The sequence below is a fragment of the Pezoporus flaviventris genome, unplaced genomic scaffold (assembly GCF_033815535.1).
Source record: "Pezoporus flaviventris isolate CSIRO_AGI_PZ_B2104156 unplaced genomic scaffold, CSIRO_AGI_Pfla_v1 ptg000097l, whole genome shotgun sequence".
Taxonomy (NCBI): domain Eukaryota; kingdom Metazoa; phylum Chordata; class Aves; order Psittaciformes; family Psittacidae; genus Pezoporus; species Pezoporus flaviventris.
The window spans coordinates 8166956-8185779 of NW_026892645.1; the positions used below are offsets into that span (position 1 = coordinate 8166956).

Sequence of the window (18824 nt, forward strand, 5' to 3'; positions counted from 1 at the left end):
CATAGGACTTGCTGTAGGTGGGGAAGGAGATGGGCCAACGCAGCATTGCATGTAGTTTGGAGACGAGGACCACTGGACCATACCATGCCCTGGTGGGAACCCTACACCCTCCTTTTGCACTGAGGCTCCAGGATGAGGAAGAACAGCCTGCGTGAGATGCCCATGGGGTCACAGCATGGGCTTTATGTGGCTGAAGGACATGAGGTTGGATTCACCCGCATCAGACTGTTGGTGGATGCTGGATGAAGAGGCAGTTTCTCCTCCAGGAGCTCAGGAACCTTTTGCAAAGGATAAATCAATGCAGGGCTTCCTCTGGATGCAGACAAGACCCTGAGGCCTTGACAGCTTCGTTATGGGAGGTTGGTGGTCATGGCTGTTGGAGGGATGGGGTGATTTGTATTGATCTGTTGGTGGCTTTTGTCACACAGCCGGTGCTCAGGGCATTGCCACCACCCTGGGAGAGACACAGCACAGATATACAGTGTCCTGTGTGGTGGCAGGAGACAGTCCATGAGGCCAGCATGGGAGCATCCATGTCCTCTCTGCCCTCATGGGGACTCCAGGGCAGTGGTGACAGGGGACATGGTCCTTGCCAAGCATCAAGCTGATGGCCAGGACAGCAGCACCTGGGCAGGAGACACCGTTTGAAGCAGCCTTTGCTGCCCTGGTGAGGGGATTCAGACCATGCAGCTTGAGCTGCTGACTGGGGGGAAGCTTTTCATGCCTGCAGCAGGGAAGGAGGAGGGACTCTCCAGTGCTCCCAGCTCGGAGCAGGCTGGTAACCCTGGAGATGGCTCCGCACTCACCCAGAAGAGAGGGGCTTTGTGCTGCAGCCCCTCTGTGAACACTGATGCAGTCAGGGCTGTGCTCAACGGCTGCCTCTGTTCACTGAAAAAACGCCTGGCGCTGGCTTGCTGCCTCTGCAGACCCTTGTTCCTCCCGTGCTGTGGTGTGCGGAGGGAGGAGAAGCAAGAGGTGGTGTTGGGATATGGATGGGATGGGGGCTCTGCAGGGAGGACAACCCAGCTGGGCTGCAGAGCCAAAGGTGGCAGGGATGTGATGCTGCAGCTTGCTGGCAAAGGGATTGCTCTGCTGGGACTGGTGTGTCCCCTGGCTTCTGTGTGTGTGTCCATAGACGAGGGGACCCAAAAGCTGGGCCCAGGCTGAGCATCACTTCAGGTGGGAGAGGCAGGTGTGATTGCGTACATGCAGTGCTTCTACAGGTCTAAAGGTGTGTGTCTGTAGCCCTGCAGCCCCTGGATTTGGCCCCACGATGGTGCCTTTGTGGCCAGGACATGGCCCTGGCACAGCAGAGCATCCTTCTGGAATGAGGGTGAATGCAGAGATGCTGCTGTGGAGGAGGGAATCACGGACACTGCCGGTGCTAGCAGTAGTAAGACATAGGTTTGCTCCATCACTGCTGAAGCCCCTCTGACTCCTTAAATAAAAATGCCAATGGCAGCACAGAGCAGCTTCACTGGGAACACAGGGACCCTGGGAGCATCCTGCTGGGAGGGTGGATTAGGGGGATATTGCAGGGATCTTATCACCAGGGATCATCTCTGCCCTAACGAGGATAACAGGGTTAGCCTGGTTGTTCATCCCACAGCCCTGAGCATAGGGATAGCCAAGGTGCAGCAGGAGACCCTGTCAGGAGCATGGGGCAGTGGGTGACATGGAAGGATGGTTCAGCTTAGACATAACAAAAAAGAGAGCTAAAGCCTCGAGCTGTGCTGGTCAGGAGGCAGCAGGAGCTGAAGGGCTCTGTTCCTCCGCACTGTTGGCTTTGCACCATGGTTGTGCCACTGGGGGTGATGGCTCGTATGTGTTAGATTGCTTCCTTCAGGCAGGAGAGAGCCTCAGCATGGACCAGCCTTGAGCTGTGGATGCTGATGATGCTAATAGTCAGTACAAGAAGCCCTTTGTTCAGAAACACAGGAAGCTCATGTCCACAGGCAGAAACCAGGTCGACCTGTCCTTAGCTTGCCCGGTTCCTCCAGGTGAGGCTCTGGATCCTTCTCACCTTCTCAGCTAAGGGCAAGAATGATGCCTGCAACACAGTGGGGCCAAAGCTTCTGCCCATGCAGCATCCTGTCACCTTGCATCGCATGGCACCTATCTCTGCATGGCACTTTGAGCTGAGCTGCCAGTAGTCTCTTCCACCATGCTCCGTGGGGATGAAGGCACAGCAGGGGTGAGGGTGCAGGTGAGGTGTGCCTGCCTTGTTTGGGGATGTGTCCTGCTGCTTCAGACAAGGGTTCAGTCTCCTCGAGCAGAAACTGGCACGGAGGCTCCATGTTACCTGTCCTTCTTGGTCTAGTGGAAGGTGTCCCGGCCCATGACAGGGGGTTGGAGCTGGATGAGCTTTAAGGTCCCTTCCAACCCTCACCATCTGTGGTTCTGTGATTAGTGACAGCAGCATGGTCTGTGCTGAGATTTGGTGTAAGGTGAGGGGAGCAGGGGAGGATGGAGAGCAATGCTGTGGATGCTGCTGCCTTCTCATGGCCTCAGCTCTCCCCTCATCCTTCCATGTACCTGCACTTGTCACATGAATAACACATCCTCTGAGCCTCTCTCTAGAGCTTTGGTGTTGTATTTCCTGCTTTATGCATCTTCACTATGTAACAGCAGAGGTGTTGCCTCCCTCCCAGTGCTTTTCTTAATAACACATTGAAGTATAACATGGGACCTCCAGGGCTGAGCACCGGGACCTGCTCTCACTTAAACTGAGCCAGCAGTGATCCCGTCTTTTGGATTATCCAACCCAATTTATGTGTTATGAATGCAAAGCAAGAGGAAGGACCACACACGCCTGTGTACTGCGAGCAGGGTGTGGGTTGGTGGCTGCACAAATAGGATGCTTGTCACTGCAGCGTGTAGGTCCTCCCCCAGTAGCTGAACACTGCACAGAGGCATGTGCAGGACCTGTGGAAACTGCATCCAGTTGTCAGACTTGGTTACTTGAGTCTGTTTTGGTCTTAAGCTCAGGTTGAATCCTAACTTAGCCTGAGCAATGCTGAGCGGATAACGGCACCCATGTTGGAAGTACGCGGGATTTAGTAGCTGTGAACAAAGGTGCTGTTGTTTTGGCTTTGGGGGTTTTGGTTTCTTTTAGCATCTGCTCTTTAGAAAATATGCTTACCCTAGAGAGGCGTTAGAGGTATGGGAACCCCTTTTCCTCTCACTTCAAATGGCTTTGTAAGGCATTTCTTTGTCCATGGGGATAAGCTTTGCTGGCTCAGCATCACATCCAGGGAGGATGGGGACTGAAAGTAACCAAGTAGCTCAGGAGGCCAAAGAAGGAGGGTGGATGCTGCTGCAGAGAGTGCAAAAGCTCATGAAAACCTGTAAGAGCACAGCAGGCTCTGCTGAGGTACTTTGGAAACCCCACTGATTGCCTGCTCTGGGTTCTAGGTACAGAAATAGATCCTAAACCATCTGTCCTGAAGAGATGGAGCCCCAGCTCCTCAACAGACTGCAGCGCTCATCTGATCCCGTATTGGGAGCCTTGCTGTCGAGCTCCTAAACCCTGCCAAAGGGGTGCCTATCTCCTTGGAAAAGCTGTGGAAAGCTGGTTCCGAGCCCTCCTGGTGAGGGGCTGGTACCCGTGCTCTGAATGGCGTTCCCTAGTGTCCCACCTCTCAGTGTGCACCCAGCTGGTGCCACTGTTCGCCCTCTCGAAATCAACCTCCCCCTAAAGCCTCAAGCAGCAGCAGAGGCTGTTGAAACTCCGGGATTGGAGTCGATACAATCAATATTTCTGCAGGTTGATGGAGCTGCTCTTCCCAACACCAAACTGATGGAGCGGTGAGCAAACAGCCGGACAAAATCAACCCTCCCGCACCATGGGAATGGGATTCACCACCAGCACCTCCAGTTATTGGGCAGCTGGGCTTTTTGGGGCCAACCCCTCTCATGTTTTCCCCTTCCTTGCTGTAATCTCTGTTGCATCAGCTGAGCACAAGCCAGTGCCCCAAGACTCCGGCAAGCACTTTGGGACGTCTCTCGTTTGCAGAGCACATATTTGTTATGCAATGAGCACCAGGAATTAATGATCCACAGCAGGCCTGGGGAAACTTGCGTGGTAAGCACCCAAGGAAAAAAATAACTTCCCTGGCTTTAAAGCCACTGATGGAGCCATTAGAACCCGTGTTTTCCTGCAGCGAGGCCGCCCCAGCCCCCAGGCACTGCTGAGCCAGAGCAGGGCGAGTGCCACCATCCCTCTCCCAACCCCTTCCCTTCAGAGGAGCAATGTTCCTGCCGCTCCCGTTATGAATCATGAGGTTAGCAGCTTTTGACAGATCATAAATCAGTGCTTCGAAGTCGCTGGGACAAATCCCAGGACATTTAATCTTTAATATTAGACAGTGTTTAAGGCAGTGAATATTTCATGAAGGTGCTGTTGCATTTTAGCACATCATTAGCTGTCTCTTCCCCCACTCCCCCTTTCTTTTCTTCTTTTGCTGCCTCCCCGTTTCCAGGCGTCTCTTCCTTAAAAATCTCAGCAGTTGAACCCCTCTCGCTCCCTCCTGACAGTAAAGCTCTTTACTGTAATCTCTGCGAGGCATTTTAAGAACTTGCTGAGGATCCTGATGAGCACACAGGTACCTGCCAGTCTGCATTACCACTGTGATGGGGGTACCCCACTCATCCTCTGCAGGTCCCCGTCACTGCTGCTGGTGTTTACTGCTCAGCCTGCTGCGCCATCAGGCAGGATGGAGAGAGGAGGAGAAGGGGGGGAAAACACCAGCAGCAGCTTGTAACAGAAACTCCACGTGCAAATCCAATTAATCTTTTGATTTTGCTGTTTCTTGCTCCGGGTTATGTATTTCTATGGAACATGGAATCAATTTGGGGCAAGCACGATGCGGTTTCTGGTGCAGGAAATGTCTTTTCTTGCTGTCAACAGGGTGTAACAGGGTGAGACAGCACTCAGAGAGCGGTGGGAAGTGGGACCGAGAGCCCCTTAGCTGTGGGATGGGGGCATGGTGTGAGTGCTGCCCATGGAGGATGGAGGTTGCATCTTTCTGTGGGAGTCTGGGCTACAGGAGACCCTCTTGTGCTGTCCCGGTGTGAGGTGGCAGGAGCAGAGCTGGGAAGTGGATGTGGCCAGGATGGGTTGGGAGCATCCCTGTCTCCAGAAGAGCAGCAGTTTCTTGAAGCTTTCCACATCTCATCTCCTTCTCAGCATCTCCTGGAGGTTTCAGAAGAGACTAGAGTGCTCCAGGTCCATGGCAATGACCAGGAATGGCTGTGAACAAGGAGAGATGGGCAGGTTGCTGATGTACCTCTGGGGCAGAGAGGTCTCATCTTCTCCTCTTTTCTTGCAGGAGAGTGCAGCTGCCATGAAGGTTATGCCCCAGACCCCGTCCATCGCCACTTGTGTGTGCGCAGCGACTGGGGACACAGCGAAGGGTGAGTGGAGATAGGATGCTGTGTTCCCTCTGTCCTGGCTCCCATGCTGGTGAGGAGCCCAGTTCTCCTCCCCACCATCACTGGCACCAAGGACCCAGGACCGGGCTGTGCTGCTTCCCTTGCCAAGTGATGTGCCACAGCTGATCTTTCCCTCTCTGCTTTCCAGGCCATGGCCATACACGACGCTGGAGCGAGGATACGACCTGGTCACAGGAGAGCAGGCGCCAGAGAAGATACTCAGGTGAGTCAAAGGAGGGTTCAGCTTGGTTCAAGCTCTCCTCTCGAGAGGAGAGCCAGTGAGGACATCCCAGTAGATGCTGCTTCTTGATCACTCCTGGCCCTGTCTTGTAATGCTGGCTGGGGGACACAAGTGTCGTTTGCCTTTTACCAGAAGGATGTGTCCATATTCTACAGACAGAGAAGGGTTTCCCTCTCATCCCCATAGCCAGACACAGCAACAGCAAGGACAATGTGCACAGAAAGTCCCATTGTACTGAAATGAAGAGCTTGACCACTCCCATATTCTCACTGTCCCATCTTTAGCTGTTCACAGAATCATAGAATCCCAGCCTGGTTTGGGTTGAAGGGACCTTAAAGCTCCTCCAGCTCCAACCCCTGCCATGGGCACGGACACCTTCCACTAGAGCAGCTTGCTCCAAGCCCCTGTGTCCAACCTGGCCTTGAACACTGCCAGGGATGGGGCAGCCACAGCTTCTCTGGGCACCCTGTGCCAGCGCCTCAGCACCCTCACAGGGAAGAATTAGCCCTAAACCAGCCTCTCTGCCTTAATTCTAATCTAAATCTTCTCTCTTCTAGCTTACAGCCATTCCCTCTTGTCCTGTCCCTGCAGGCCCTTGTCCAAAGCCCCTCTCCAGGTTTCTTGTAGCCCTTTTAGGCACTGAAGCTGCTCTAAGGTCTCCCTGGGCCCTTCTCTTCTCCAGGCTGAACCAACCCAGGTCTCTCAGCCTGGCTCATTTGTCTTTCAGGACAAGACCAAATGACTAACACCATGGTGCCACTGCTGCTGTGACTTCCAAGTGGTCTGATGCAGAAGAGTGGCCACTGTTTGCTGTGGACACTTTGTTCCTATATGACACGTTTGTCCTTATTCCAGGTCCACCTATAGTTTGGGTCAAGGCCTGTGGCTGCCTGTCAGTAAGAGCTTCGTGGTGCCCCCCGTGGAGCTTTCCATCAATCCTCTCGCCAGCTGCAAGACAGATGTTCTGGTGACAGAAGATCCAGCAGATGTCAGGTAGGAAGCAGATTTCCTCCTTTTCCTCACGCTTGAGTGCCTACACTGCTCTCTAAATTGTTATTGAGGATGCAGCAATTTCCATGATGATAAGTCTGATTAATTTTGTTCCAATAAGAAATGATGTGATAGCTCTCCAGGCTCTTTTGGTCCTGATGGGTCTAGGTTAGGCCTGTGTATGCAGCTCTGAAGCCTGCCAATCCAGGTATGAACCTTTGGCAGGGCGGTTTTGAAGTGACTTGAATCTGATGTCAGATTGGATAGCTTAAATTGATGCATTTAGCAGTATGGAGGTGCTCATCTTTCAGAAACTGATACGTATGTCACATCTATCCAAGTCTTAGCTGTCTGCTGTGGTGCTTGTGAAGAGCCAAGGTCAGAGGACTACACAGATTCAATTCCTGTTATTTAGTGTGTATATCCCTCTCCCTCATTAAATGGAGGATGTGACTGTTGGGTGCCAGGGAGAACCTGTGTTTCCCCCCTTCACTTCCTTCCTTCTCTCTGCCTTCTCCCATTGACTTAAGACACAATTTCCAGACCTGCAAACCCTTGTCTGTGTTATGAATCATCTCCCTGGGTGTCCCAGGATTCTTATGTCCCTCAGCCCTTTCTGTCTTTTCCCAGAGCGATGTCCCATTCTGTCCCATCATCTTGGCAGGGCTACGATTGGAGCAAGTGCCTACAAAAGCTATGGCAGAGCCAGGGCTGGCATCCAAGAGGTCCTCACTTCCAAGGGTGTTTCTGTGGCCCATTAGTGCTGTAGAAGGAGACTGATGGTCCATACCTATCACAGTTTGGCTCTCTTCAGAGTGTTGTTTTTCCTGTCTGTGGAAAACTATTGCTTTCCATATGAGAAGGTGATGGGTCCCGTTGCTTTATGCTAACATTTTCCAAGCCAAAATGCCAGGAGAACATTATTTCTTTCTTGCCTCCTCACATCTTCATTTAGAGTAGCAAAAGTAGAGGCTGGGAAGCTTGCTTTCTGCTCCAGCACGGTGATTGTGTCTTAGCACTGATCCTTGTGTCTCGATTGGGATGGATGAATGCCAGGCAGAGGAGGGATGTTTCTGGCATGGAGGCTGTTGCCTGCTCCCTTCATAAATGGAATCTGACCTGAGAATTCCAGGTATAAATATTGGAGTGACCCAGGTAGAATAAGGGAGGCAAGTTCACGGCTCTTGTATCTTACATACAGGGGGTGCTGAATTATTAAAACCTTAATAAATGTAATACTAAATATTTGATGTTGAATTATGGAAGGGTTCACAGATACAGTGAAAACTGAAAAGCAATCTATTATTTCTGCATTAGAAATTAAACGACTTCTCAAGCAGGGATCAGGCTGTAAGCCTGGGGTCCGAGCACTCTAGGATGAGTGGAAATCAGGGTGGTACTGCCTGTTGAGGTCCCCTGCAGGTGCTGAGCAGGGATGCTGCTGTGTTTGGTGCTCATAGGCATGGTGTTGGCTTGTGTCTGTTGTGCTTTCACACAACGAGAAAGGTACTTTTAGAGCTGTTTGTCTTGCACCCTCTTCACTTTGTCCCCTCTGGACTGAGACAACCCTTGGTAGCTTCTCAAGGGACTATTAATATAGAAGTTTTGGTGGTTCAGATGTCCAGATGTCAGACCTACCACTGGAGATGAACACGTGCTGTCTATTATGTAGGTGTCCAAACACAGCCATCCCTCTGCATGGGAGGACCTATTCCCAGGGCCATCCCATTATCTGCCTTTCCATGCTGGCAGCTTCTGTAGCACTTGAGCTCTAACACATCCCCGTGTCAAGGGGCAGATATTGGGCTGCATTACACCAGCTTCAACACGGCCTCATCGCACCACCTCCAGTGCCCTGTTTGCTGTCCTGTGATGATGCAATGGCAGCTCAGTCCTGTACTCCTTCTGTGTCTCTAACAGCAAGCTTGCTGCATGCCTCCAGACCTTTCATTAGTCTGACACCTCTTGGCACCGGGGTCACTTGTCTTGATGAGTTTAATGGAGGGAAATTGCAGCGAGGCTGGTTTGGAGAAAACAAGTGATGAAGTCTTTACAGCTCAGGGGGTTAAAGGTTCAAACGTGGACTTGTGTTTTTATGGAGGTGCTTGATGCTGTGGAAGAGCAGGTGGGGCTCTGCCTTTCAGCAGCTCTCTGGAGAAACGCTAGCTCCAACGCTGCTTCCCTGGAGGGATGCTGTTCTCCATGATGCTGTTCTGTGTGTGTTTCACTGCTGAGCAGTGCAATGACATGTACCAGTGCTGTACTGGATGGGAACGAAGGGTCCATGCCTCCTCCTGCTGCAGCCAAGTAGAGAAACTTCCTGTAGACAGGAGACAAAAGGCCTACTGCAAACATCCCGTCAGGGATGCTCCTGCATGTGCTGGGGCTTGAGTGAGATGGGGCTTTGCATGCAGAACTTGGTGATGGAGGTTTTAGGGCTATGCATCATAAATTAAGCATGAGTGTGCTTAGAGTCAATGAAAGTTGGATGTATAATTGATCAGTAGCCATAGAGAGCATCTCCTCCTCGACCCCGGACTCTGGTTTTCCATACGATGATCACATCAGTGACACATCTGGGATCATGGCAGCTACACTCATGGCGATGTCTTTGTTCATAGGATGTTGGCCAGCAGAGCTGAAGGGCTCTCCCCATGCTGGGGAGCCTCTGGTTTGGGCTGGAGGTCAGGTCCCAGGCTGGGCAGCTTGTCTCAGCTGCACATCACCTGCCAGGACAAGAAATACCTCCAATTCCCACCTTTTCTTGCTTGTTTTCCAGATCCCTCTTTGTTTCCCATTCCTTATTGCTCCTTCCTTCTCCCTTACCTGTATTTCTCCCATAACGTGGTGGTAAACACAGTAATCCATATATTTTTTAAACAAATTGCTGTTGTGTTTAATCCTTCCCGCTGGCCTTCCCTGGACTCTTTGCCACCTCTCTTTGGCCCTTTAGGAGGTACCACTTGTCCTGCAGGACTAGGAATCACTATAATTGTGGCAGTTTATGCTGTTCAGCTCATAGGGAGAGCCTGCACCCCTGGGTCCCACCACTGCCAGAACTGAGCATCCCTGCGGGGGATAGTAAAAGCATCCCTGCAGGGAGATAATAGGAACATCCCTGCAGGGGGTAGTGAAAGCATCCCTGCAGGGGGTAATAGAAGCATCCCTCCAAGGGATAACAGAAGCATCCCTTTGGGCAGAGCTGGCTGCTGGGAGCTGAGAGAAGAGATAACCTGGGGAGCAGAGAGTGACTAGCAAATGCCTGTGGTCCTGGTTCATGGTGCCACCTTCTCTGCAGAAGAAGTTGCTAATTCCTGGTGAGCAGCTATAAATCAGGCACGAGCCTCAGCTGCTGCCTGACATGACATACAGCTCTATCGTTATGGCAACCATAGAAACAAATAAAAGCCTTGCCTTTGCTTGACAAGGCTTTGAGATGTCCTGATGGAGAGAAAAGTGTTCAGCGGCAGAATGAATTCTCTTGAACTCGCTGTCGATTCATCTTCGTTTTGCTCCCAAGTGAGCCCCTTTGCTCTCGGAATTCTTTGCCCAAGTACAATCGACTGGGTTTTTTATGGGGTTTTATATTTGTTTATTTCATTTCCAGGTCTCTCAGTGGCAGAGCTGTGTGTCCATACGCATCCTGTCTCGTGTTGAAGATGCATTCTGTGTCTGTATGCATCCTGTCTCCTGTCGAGAACAGGAGCTGGGCTTCTGCTCCTTGCCTGTGGCTTTCCCTGGCTCGGCCATGCCGTGTCTTCCAGGGGTTTGCAGTGCTGTTTTGCAGTGATTTGGGTACTTGTGATTGACTGGTGAGTGTTGAGAATGGTGGTGTGAGGCTGCCTGGTAGTGAAGGAGGATGAAAAGTGAGGTGGATGAGAAAGGTGAATGGAATCTGGGCCAGGAGAGGAGAAGCAGCTTTGCTGTGGCCACACTGCAGCAGCAGCAGAGCTCATCTGCCCTGCACTTTATCTGCAGGAGTGCAGGAGAATGGATGCTGCTGCAGGGGAGCATAACTGAGGCTCAGGAGTTGGGCTGGGCTGGTCCCCAGGGGCACCTTGCTGGTGGGGACACACATTGCCCACTCCTCTTGACATTCAGTGCAGGAGATGCTGTGGGAACTTGGTCTTTTTTCCCCCTTTTTCTTTGGACCAGATGAGGCTGTGATTTCTGGATGCTCAATGCAGGAGGAAGCCCCTTTCTTGGGCTGTTCCTCAGTGGGTTGCTTGCCTGCACTTGCTGCTTTGGTGCCAATAAAGTGCCTGTGAGCGGAGGCAGTCGGTGATGAATGGATGGCTTCAAAGATGAAGCAAATTGATCGTTGCATCACCAGGCACAACTTACTCATTTCTGAGTAATTCATTACCTTGGACATCACAGAGACATCCCCATGGGTAACATCCCTGCTGCTCTGGCGTGGGCTTCTTAGCACCCTAACATGCTATCGTCTAGCAAAATGTGGAAAAGCAGCTTGCAGTGCTTACAGTGGGATAAAGGCAGCCTTTGGCCTTATCCTCTGGAGGGTAAGGACAGAGGCTTTACATAGAAGCAGCCATCAGCCCCTGCTCTACATCTGTCAACTTAGCATCATCCTGGCTGCTTATTGGGATTTTTCCTGCTCCCTGCATCCCACTTTGATTTATGAGAGTGGGTGAGAAGCATCAGGTACATCTCACTTGGCTGTGAGGTGACTAAATGGAGACAGAATCTTGCAGCAGCCGCCGAAGGGTGTGAGCAGTAGAATGAGAGGAATTACGTGAGTGATGTGATGGGGAAATAGGGGTGGAAAGGAAATCTTGAGCTGAAATCACCCAGGGAGTATCTAAGGCAGATCAGAATTGAAATGCAGATCACCCAGCACCGCTGGGAGGCTGGAGGGACCTCACTGCCCTCACCTTGTCTCTTCCTGGTCCATCACCAGCCATGGGTGATTTTTCATGCCTAGGATCCAAGGGGCATTTCAGCCCTCCTTCTTCAGGGGTGGTTAATAGCTCCTGCTGTGGCAATGCCGAGTTTAACTCTCTCTCTGCTCTGAACCCACTGCGGTTTTGAGGTCTTGATGCTGGGCTGTAGAGCTGCCCAGGGAATGATGAAACCTCTTAGGGATGCAGTGGGTGTGAATTTGGACGTGGCTCTCAGATCCATCGTAGAGAGCAATAGCTACAAGTTTGGCAGCTGAGCAATTGCTGTTCCTCTCATCACGGTGCCTCAGAGCCCAGGAGGAAAAAACAACTCAAAGAATGAACAGATTTTGTTTGTATATTTATTGAGACAATTATAAAAGCCCCAACACCCACCAAATACACAGATGCCATCTCATCCCCAGATTTCTTTTAATGTATCTGGGATCTCCCATCACAATGAAGGGGTTGACAGTGGTCTCCCAGATGTGCTGCTGTAGCTGTGTGTCCATCCATCCAGCTGCTGGAGCAGGATTCTGCCAGCACTGAGACAAGCAGTGAGCGCAGAGGGTTTGGAGAGGGGACTTGAAACCACTGTGCTGCTGTGTGTGCTTAGCTGAAAGGCTGATGCAAGGCAGCAAAATCAAACCTTGGGTTTCTTCAATGAAAGGCGCTCTCCCATCCTTGTTTGATGGTGTTGTTTTGCTGTCCCTGCCTTTGCTTTCTGTTAAATATTGGCTGGAGCATGCTTTGTAGCTGCCTGTTCAAAGAGCAGCCCCATGGCCCCTCTGTTTATACAGCCTCTCTCTCTCCTATTTTTCAATTACGTTTTTTCCCTCACTATTTGAGTTTTATTACCTTTGCCTTTGTGTGCATCTCCTGCCTGTGATGGGGACTAGAAGGTTTGCAGGCAGGAGAAGGGGCCAGGTTCATCCCCTGGCCCTGTCTCTGTGGCAGCATGGTGCTGGGACAGTGGGGACCAGTGCGAGGCTTGGAACAGGGAACTTCTGCTCTCCTCCTCTTCTTCCTTCTGTGCTGGGGAGGGAGCTGTAGTGCTTTTGGTGGGGATGGAGACAGCAGTGCCATGCCAGCACTGTGGCGCCTGGGGAAGGATGCTCAGTGTCCATGCCCTCTCTCAGCAACTTTGTCCTTAAGGCCCTGTGGTGCTCCAGGATAGGGTGGGATAATGGCCACAGTCCCATGTGGATGCACAGCTATCCTTCAGCTTCGCTCTGCAACTCTGGGGCTGCGGTCCCATGCTACACCTTTCTTCAGTTATTTAATGCAGCTCAGTGGAAAGAGCTGGCACCATCCACCAACCAGTTCAGTTGCCTAAAACTTGCCTGACATGGACCAGGTCTGCTTCTCCTTTGTTGTTTTCATCTCCTGTACCTACCACTGGATCACTTCACCCAGATGGAATGCAAGTGGACATGAGCAGGGCAGCTTTGTCCTTTTGCATTAAGGACACGGTGAGAAGACACCATTCCCTGCAAGCTTGGAAAGGACTCTTGAGGAAGAAGGTTTATTTTCCATGGGGATTTTGGGATTGCTGAAGGGAAGAGAAGGATGACAAGCTGCTGCAGGTGAACATCGTTCCCCCCATGGAGGGACAAGGAAGGCAGCTCTGTGCCAACCAGACACAACCGAGGGGCAAAGCTCCCATTCACCTTCCACGCAGGGCAAGCAGTTGCCTGCTGCAGCAGTGACCACACGAGCTGCTGAACCTGCAAGCCAGGGCTGCTGCACTCTCCAAAGACAAATGAAGTTCATTAGTTTCAGCTCCTGCTCCTGAGCAGCGCGGACCAGGGTGATGTTTCCATCAGCTCCGATGGACTCGGTACAGTGCCCCACCGCCACGGCTGCTGCTCCCGCGGGATTTGCTCCATTCTGGGATGTCACCCCAGCTCCTGGGGTGATTTATTAGGACAAAATGTCCTCTATTCCTCCTACTGGCCTTGGGACAGACAAGAGAGCCGTTGGTGCAGCACTTTCCAGGCAGCTCATGCTATGCTGGTCCTTCTCACTCCGTGCAGTCTCCAGAGGCAGGAGGGATGCTCTGCAGGCTCTCTCTGCTCCCCTGACAACCAAAGGAGGAAAACCAGCTCAAAATGAGGTTAGAAGCACCAAAATGCCCAGTGCATGGTTTAGAATCAGTGTTGCACAGTGCAGGGGATGGCGTTTCCTGTCTGGTGTTGGCTCATGAAACCTTCCTGTGCTTTGCAACCAGACTGTGGTCAAATCATCTGCCCTACCCAGGTTTTGCATCATTGCTCCTTTCCATCTCTGTTTGTTGCTTACTCAGCTTCTTCTCTGCTTTAGATGTTTATAAGCCCCTGTGAAGTCTTTTTCTGGTCTCCCCAAATGGGACTTCTGGCAACAGAGTGAAAAGCAAAAGCTTTCCCTACTTTTCCCTGTTTAAAGGCAGAGATCCAGTGGGTGGTGATGCTTTCCTGAGCACTGCACCGGAGTGTGTGTTAAGCAGAGTATTGTTTTGAAGGACTAAAACAAAGAGAGTTTTGGAAACAGGGCTGGGGAGCGAGCGGGGAGGGGGGAAAAACAAGCAAAATCAAGAAAATTAGGTGAAGCCTTGCAAAAAAATAATCCCATCTTGGGAATTGCCCTGCTTTCACTGCCTGAAGAATTACTGTGCCATAATCAATTCAGCTCTAGACGTTTCCTGCGGTGGTTTTGATATAATGAGGTGCTATTGGCTGCAACCAGGTGCTTTTTATCATAACGTGGATGGGTGCAGTTAAGGACCCGCTGCCACACTGTGCTGCAGGCTCCGGCGGGGCTGAGCAGCGCTGGTGCTGCCAGGGGTGGAGGCAGGGAATCATAGAATGGTTGGGGTTGGAAAAGACCTTAGGATCATCCAGTTCCAACCCCTGCCATGGGGAGCGACACCTTCCACTTGACCTTGTTGCCTAAGGCTCTGTCCAACCTGGCCTTGAACACTGCCAGGGATGTGCCAGGCCTTGAACACAACCACTTCTCTGGGCACCCTGTGCCAGCACCTCAGCACCCTCCCAGGGCAGAACTTCCTCATATCCAACCTGAACTTCCCCTGTTTGTTTGAACCCATCACCCCTTGTCCTATCACTGCAGTCCCCGATGAAAAGTCCCTCTCCAGCATCCTTGTAGCCCCTTTCAGACACTGGGAGCTGCTCTGAGGTCTCCACGCAGCTTCTCTTCTCCAGGGAAGGAGGGGTGGCAATGACAGTGTTCCTGGACCACACAGCCCTTACATATTCCATATAGCGCATGTTTCACCTCCTCTGGAGGAAATGGAAGTGACTGCTATTGAACAGGCATTGGAGGGGAGGCACATGATGGAGTGAAGAGCCCCCAGTCCAGCTCTGCTGGCACTGGATTTGGAGTGAGAACATGTTCATGTGTCCTGCAAACAGGAGATCTTTTTGTTGCACTCCAGGTCCTCATAGCATCACGTAGCCACGTTGCTCAGTGTTTCCCTTATATTTAAGGTAAAACTGCTTCAGACTGGGGTATTATCCCTGCTGCCGCTCACCCTCCTGGCTGGCGGCTCTGTGTTGGATGTCCCCTGTCACTGCCTCTCCACGTCCATCCCTGCTGGGCCCTCTCCCAGCAGCAGCTCATCAGGAGCTGTGCTGAACCCAGCAGAACACACAATTAAACACCAGATAGTACTTCCCTACTGCTGCGGAGGGCTTAAAATGACATAAATGAAGAAGCTGAGAGTTAAGGCAGGATACTGTGTAAATATGCACTGAGCTTTTGTGGTGAGAAGTCTCTTTATTCAGTTCAGTTCAGTCCACAGTCCCTTTTTAGTTGGTTTATTTTAATCAGTGCGTATCAAACACAGACAAGCCAGAGCTGGAGATGTTGGCTCTGAAGTGCCAACAGATGCAGGTTGGAGCCATAGCTGAATAGTTTCTAAAGGGTTAATGGTAAAGTTGTGGGTGGTTTAATAAAGGGCTCCTTGATGGATAGAGTTCAAGGTTTAATATGCTGCTTATCCACAAAGACATGATCTATAGGTGTAATAGGTCCCTGACGTGTATTAGGGCTCATCTACCTTAGGGAATGCTGTGGAGCAGCTATTCCATATTCCCTTTCCAGGGGAATGCCCTGAAAAAACCCTTGGAGTTAATCCACCATGAAGCTCTTGATCTCAGCCCCCCTTTATTCCCAACTGGAGCAGCTGCAGCAGGTACCTGGAGTAAAGTCCCAAAGCTCTGACCTCTCCTCCGTGCCGTAAGAGTCTGACCTATGTTGGCAACGTCGAGTTGCCACAGGGTCCTGTCAAAGTCAGTCCCAAGTCCTCTGCCACAGCTCCAGCACTGCCAGGAGATGCTGTGGTCCCTCCTGCCCATATTCCAGCAGCACCATCAGCATGTCCATGTCTGCTCCGTGTGTTTTCACCTGCAGTGGTAGCAGTGCTGCTGCTCTGAAAGGGCTCCTTGCTCTTGCAGATGTGGCTGCAGAAGGCAGAGGGGGACGTGCTTGTGCAGGGGGGGGGCTTTGCCACTCAAACAGTCCCCATGGCTCAGGTGGAACAGTTTCTGTGTGTGCTCATCCCTGTTTTGGGCGCTGAAGCAGGGATATGTGTGGCATCTTTTAGTGGCATGTGTGTACGTGCAAGCTCTCACTTCATGGTGCAGCTCCTTGATGCCCAGGGGAGATAGTGTTAGCTGGGACATGGGTCCTGGACCCTGACACCTCCTTGCTGACCACTGCTCCTCTCTGTCTTGGTTATGAAGTCAAGACTTCTTAAAATCTGGCTTGGCCAAGACACTGTTTGCAGTGGGCATTTGGGATTGAACTGGGCATGACCCCATAAGACTGGCTCTTGTTCTCTGAGATAGGCAATGGGAACCTGAGTGATTATTCACATCCCGTGACTCTGACACTGGCAGACTTTGCTGTCAGACTCCTCCATCCTCCAAGAGGAGCACTAGTGCAAATACCAGATAGGATCAGTCCCCAGAGGGCCCGAGAAGTGTTACTGGAAGCTCCCTGTTGCATCTTCCAGAGCAGCTCAAAGGCTGCTTTTGTACAGTGTCTAAGCCACCTCGTAGTTTCATGTCAATCCTTATCCATGGTCACTTTGCTAATAATTTCCCTGCATCACTATGAAGTTATCAGTTGAAATCCAGACAGAGCAGGTGTTTCTCTTGCCTTAAATGCAACAACCATATTCTCTTATCACAGAAAGATAAAGGGTCAACCTGATACACTTCAATCAGCAAGTAGACACAATTGGGGACAGCGAATCTGGCAGGAGCTGACACCGCCTATAGGCATATCCAAGAGCTTCATCCAGCTTCAAACCCTGCTTGACTCAGCCCATCCCAAAGCTCTCTGTGTCCCCCCCAATGCAGAGCCCTCCTTGCCTTCCCTATAGCCACCCAAGAGGGAGGGAACCCTGCCTTGTCCCCGTGACAAAATCAATACCAAGGGGCTTCCATTAATATTCTGGGAGTGGCAGGGAAGATTGACTGCCTCATTAGCAGGCATGGCGTGAAACTCTGACAATAATTAACAACTCAACGCTCTTATTTGCTGGCCTATCACAGAAGTAGTCCATCAAAAATGTAATTTGCTCGACGCTCCCATTTACCATAAAGAGAATATTCCTTCAACGTTTTAAATAGACTAATTAAGAGGGAAGAAATACAAGGGGGGGGGGGGAATTAGTAACAGTATAGTTTTAATGGGAAATTACTGGAGCGTATTAATAATGCAATAACCATTTTTAACAGCTGTCTGTCACTTTGTGGGCCGGGGTAATTAAATTAGGCACTAAAGGGTTAGTCAACTGAGGTGGCGGCAGAGCGGCACCAGGGCTAACGAAGGCAAGCCAGGCTTAATGCTCTGACACATTGCTGTGGTTTAAGCTCGGCTGGTAACTCAGAGCCACGCAGCCACTTGCGCACTCCCTTCTTCCCCCCTGCCCCTGGAGGGATGGGGAGGAGAATGGAAAGGATGTAAATCCCGTGGGTTGAGATAAGAACAGTCCAGTAACTGAAGTATAATGCAAACTACTACTGCTAATGCTAGTAGCAGTAATGCTACTAACACTAATGATAATAAGGGAAATAACAAGGGGAGAGGATATAAAACTAAAAGGGGGAAGAGAAAGAACAACAAACACAAGTGATGCCTGGTACAATTGCTCAGCACCCACTGACTGTTACCCAGCCCGAGTGGAGCAGCGATTTGCACCTTCTGGATAACTCCCCCCCCGCCTCACTATCATGGGCATGGTGTGCTGTGATAGGGAATACCCCTTTGGTTAGTTTGGATCAGGTGTCCTGTCTCTGCTTCCTTCTGGCTTCCCGTGCCCCTCCTTCCTGACAGAGTATGAGACTGAGGAGTCCTTGATCGGAGCAAGCATTACTTAACACACTGATGTTTTAGTTGTTGCTATCAGCACTGTTCTCAGGCTCAAGTCAAAACCACAGCACTGCACCAGCTACTAAGAAGGAGAAAAATGACTGCTGCTGCTGAATGCACACAGAGGAGGAGATGCTGTTGTTCAGGGCAGGATCCCTCTGAGGTAGAGTGGGAACCCCTGGTCACCCCAGGCACCGGCATCTCCTCTCCTTGGTTTAGATGAGCCCATCGTGTGGGTGATGCTGCAGAACTCTGTGTTAGCAAAGGCTGGGTTGTCTCCAGGAAAATAATAATGAGTCTTATCTGAGCATGAGCATGGCCCGGGGTGGCCTCTGTGACGTCTGCTTCAGCCTGATGCTGCTCAGGTTTTTAATCTCTCTCCGAGAGCCAGAAGGCAGCTATGCAGGGGCTTTGTGGCTGTTTCTTTCAAGGCTTTCATATTCTGTGGGTTTCAGCCTTGCATTCCCCTTTCCTCCACCCCTTCACCCCCTCTGAAATGAATCGTAGTTAATTTTGGATGGTTCTGAGCCTGAAAACGCATCTTTCTTGTCACCAGCCTACTAAAAAATGTATTTACAGCTCCATAAAGCAAAGCCAGCTGTCAAGGTAACATCCTGCTGGCTCCCGTGTGTTCAGGTTTGGAGAGGTACTTGCTTGGTGATCACAGTGAAGGTTTTAAGCCCAATGGAGAGGTTTTTGGCTGGGAACATCATTGTGTCCAGCCCAGGGAAGTGTTCATGGGAAGCACAGTGCCTGAGGGACATGGGGTGCTTGGGTACAGCGGATGTTGCTGTGATTCCCTTTCCTTCTCCCATAAATCAGGATGGGGATGCAGGCCTCTGCATCTGAGTGGGAAAGGATTGCTCCTTCCAATGTGTTTT

General features: G+C 51.2%; 1 protein-coding gene across 4 annotated transcripts in view; it reads left to right on the forward strand.

The window, feature by feature from the left end:
* Window positions 1-18824, forward strand: part of ASTN2 (astrotactin 2) — a 331851-nt gene that overhangs the window by 141105 nt on the left and 171922 nt on the right. For all 4 annotated transcript variants that reach the window (XM_061476701.1, XM_061476705.1, XM_061476702.1 and 1 more), the window contains 3 exons: window positions 5331-5415; window positions 5582-5656; window positions 6530-6667. In XM_061476701.1, the coding sequence (XP_061332685.1) occupies window positions 5331-5415; window positions 5582-5656; window positions 6530-6667 (298 nt within the window). The remainder of the gene's footprint in view (window positions 1-5330; window positions 5416-5581; window positions 5657-6529; window positions 6668-18824) is intronic.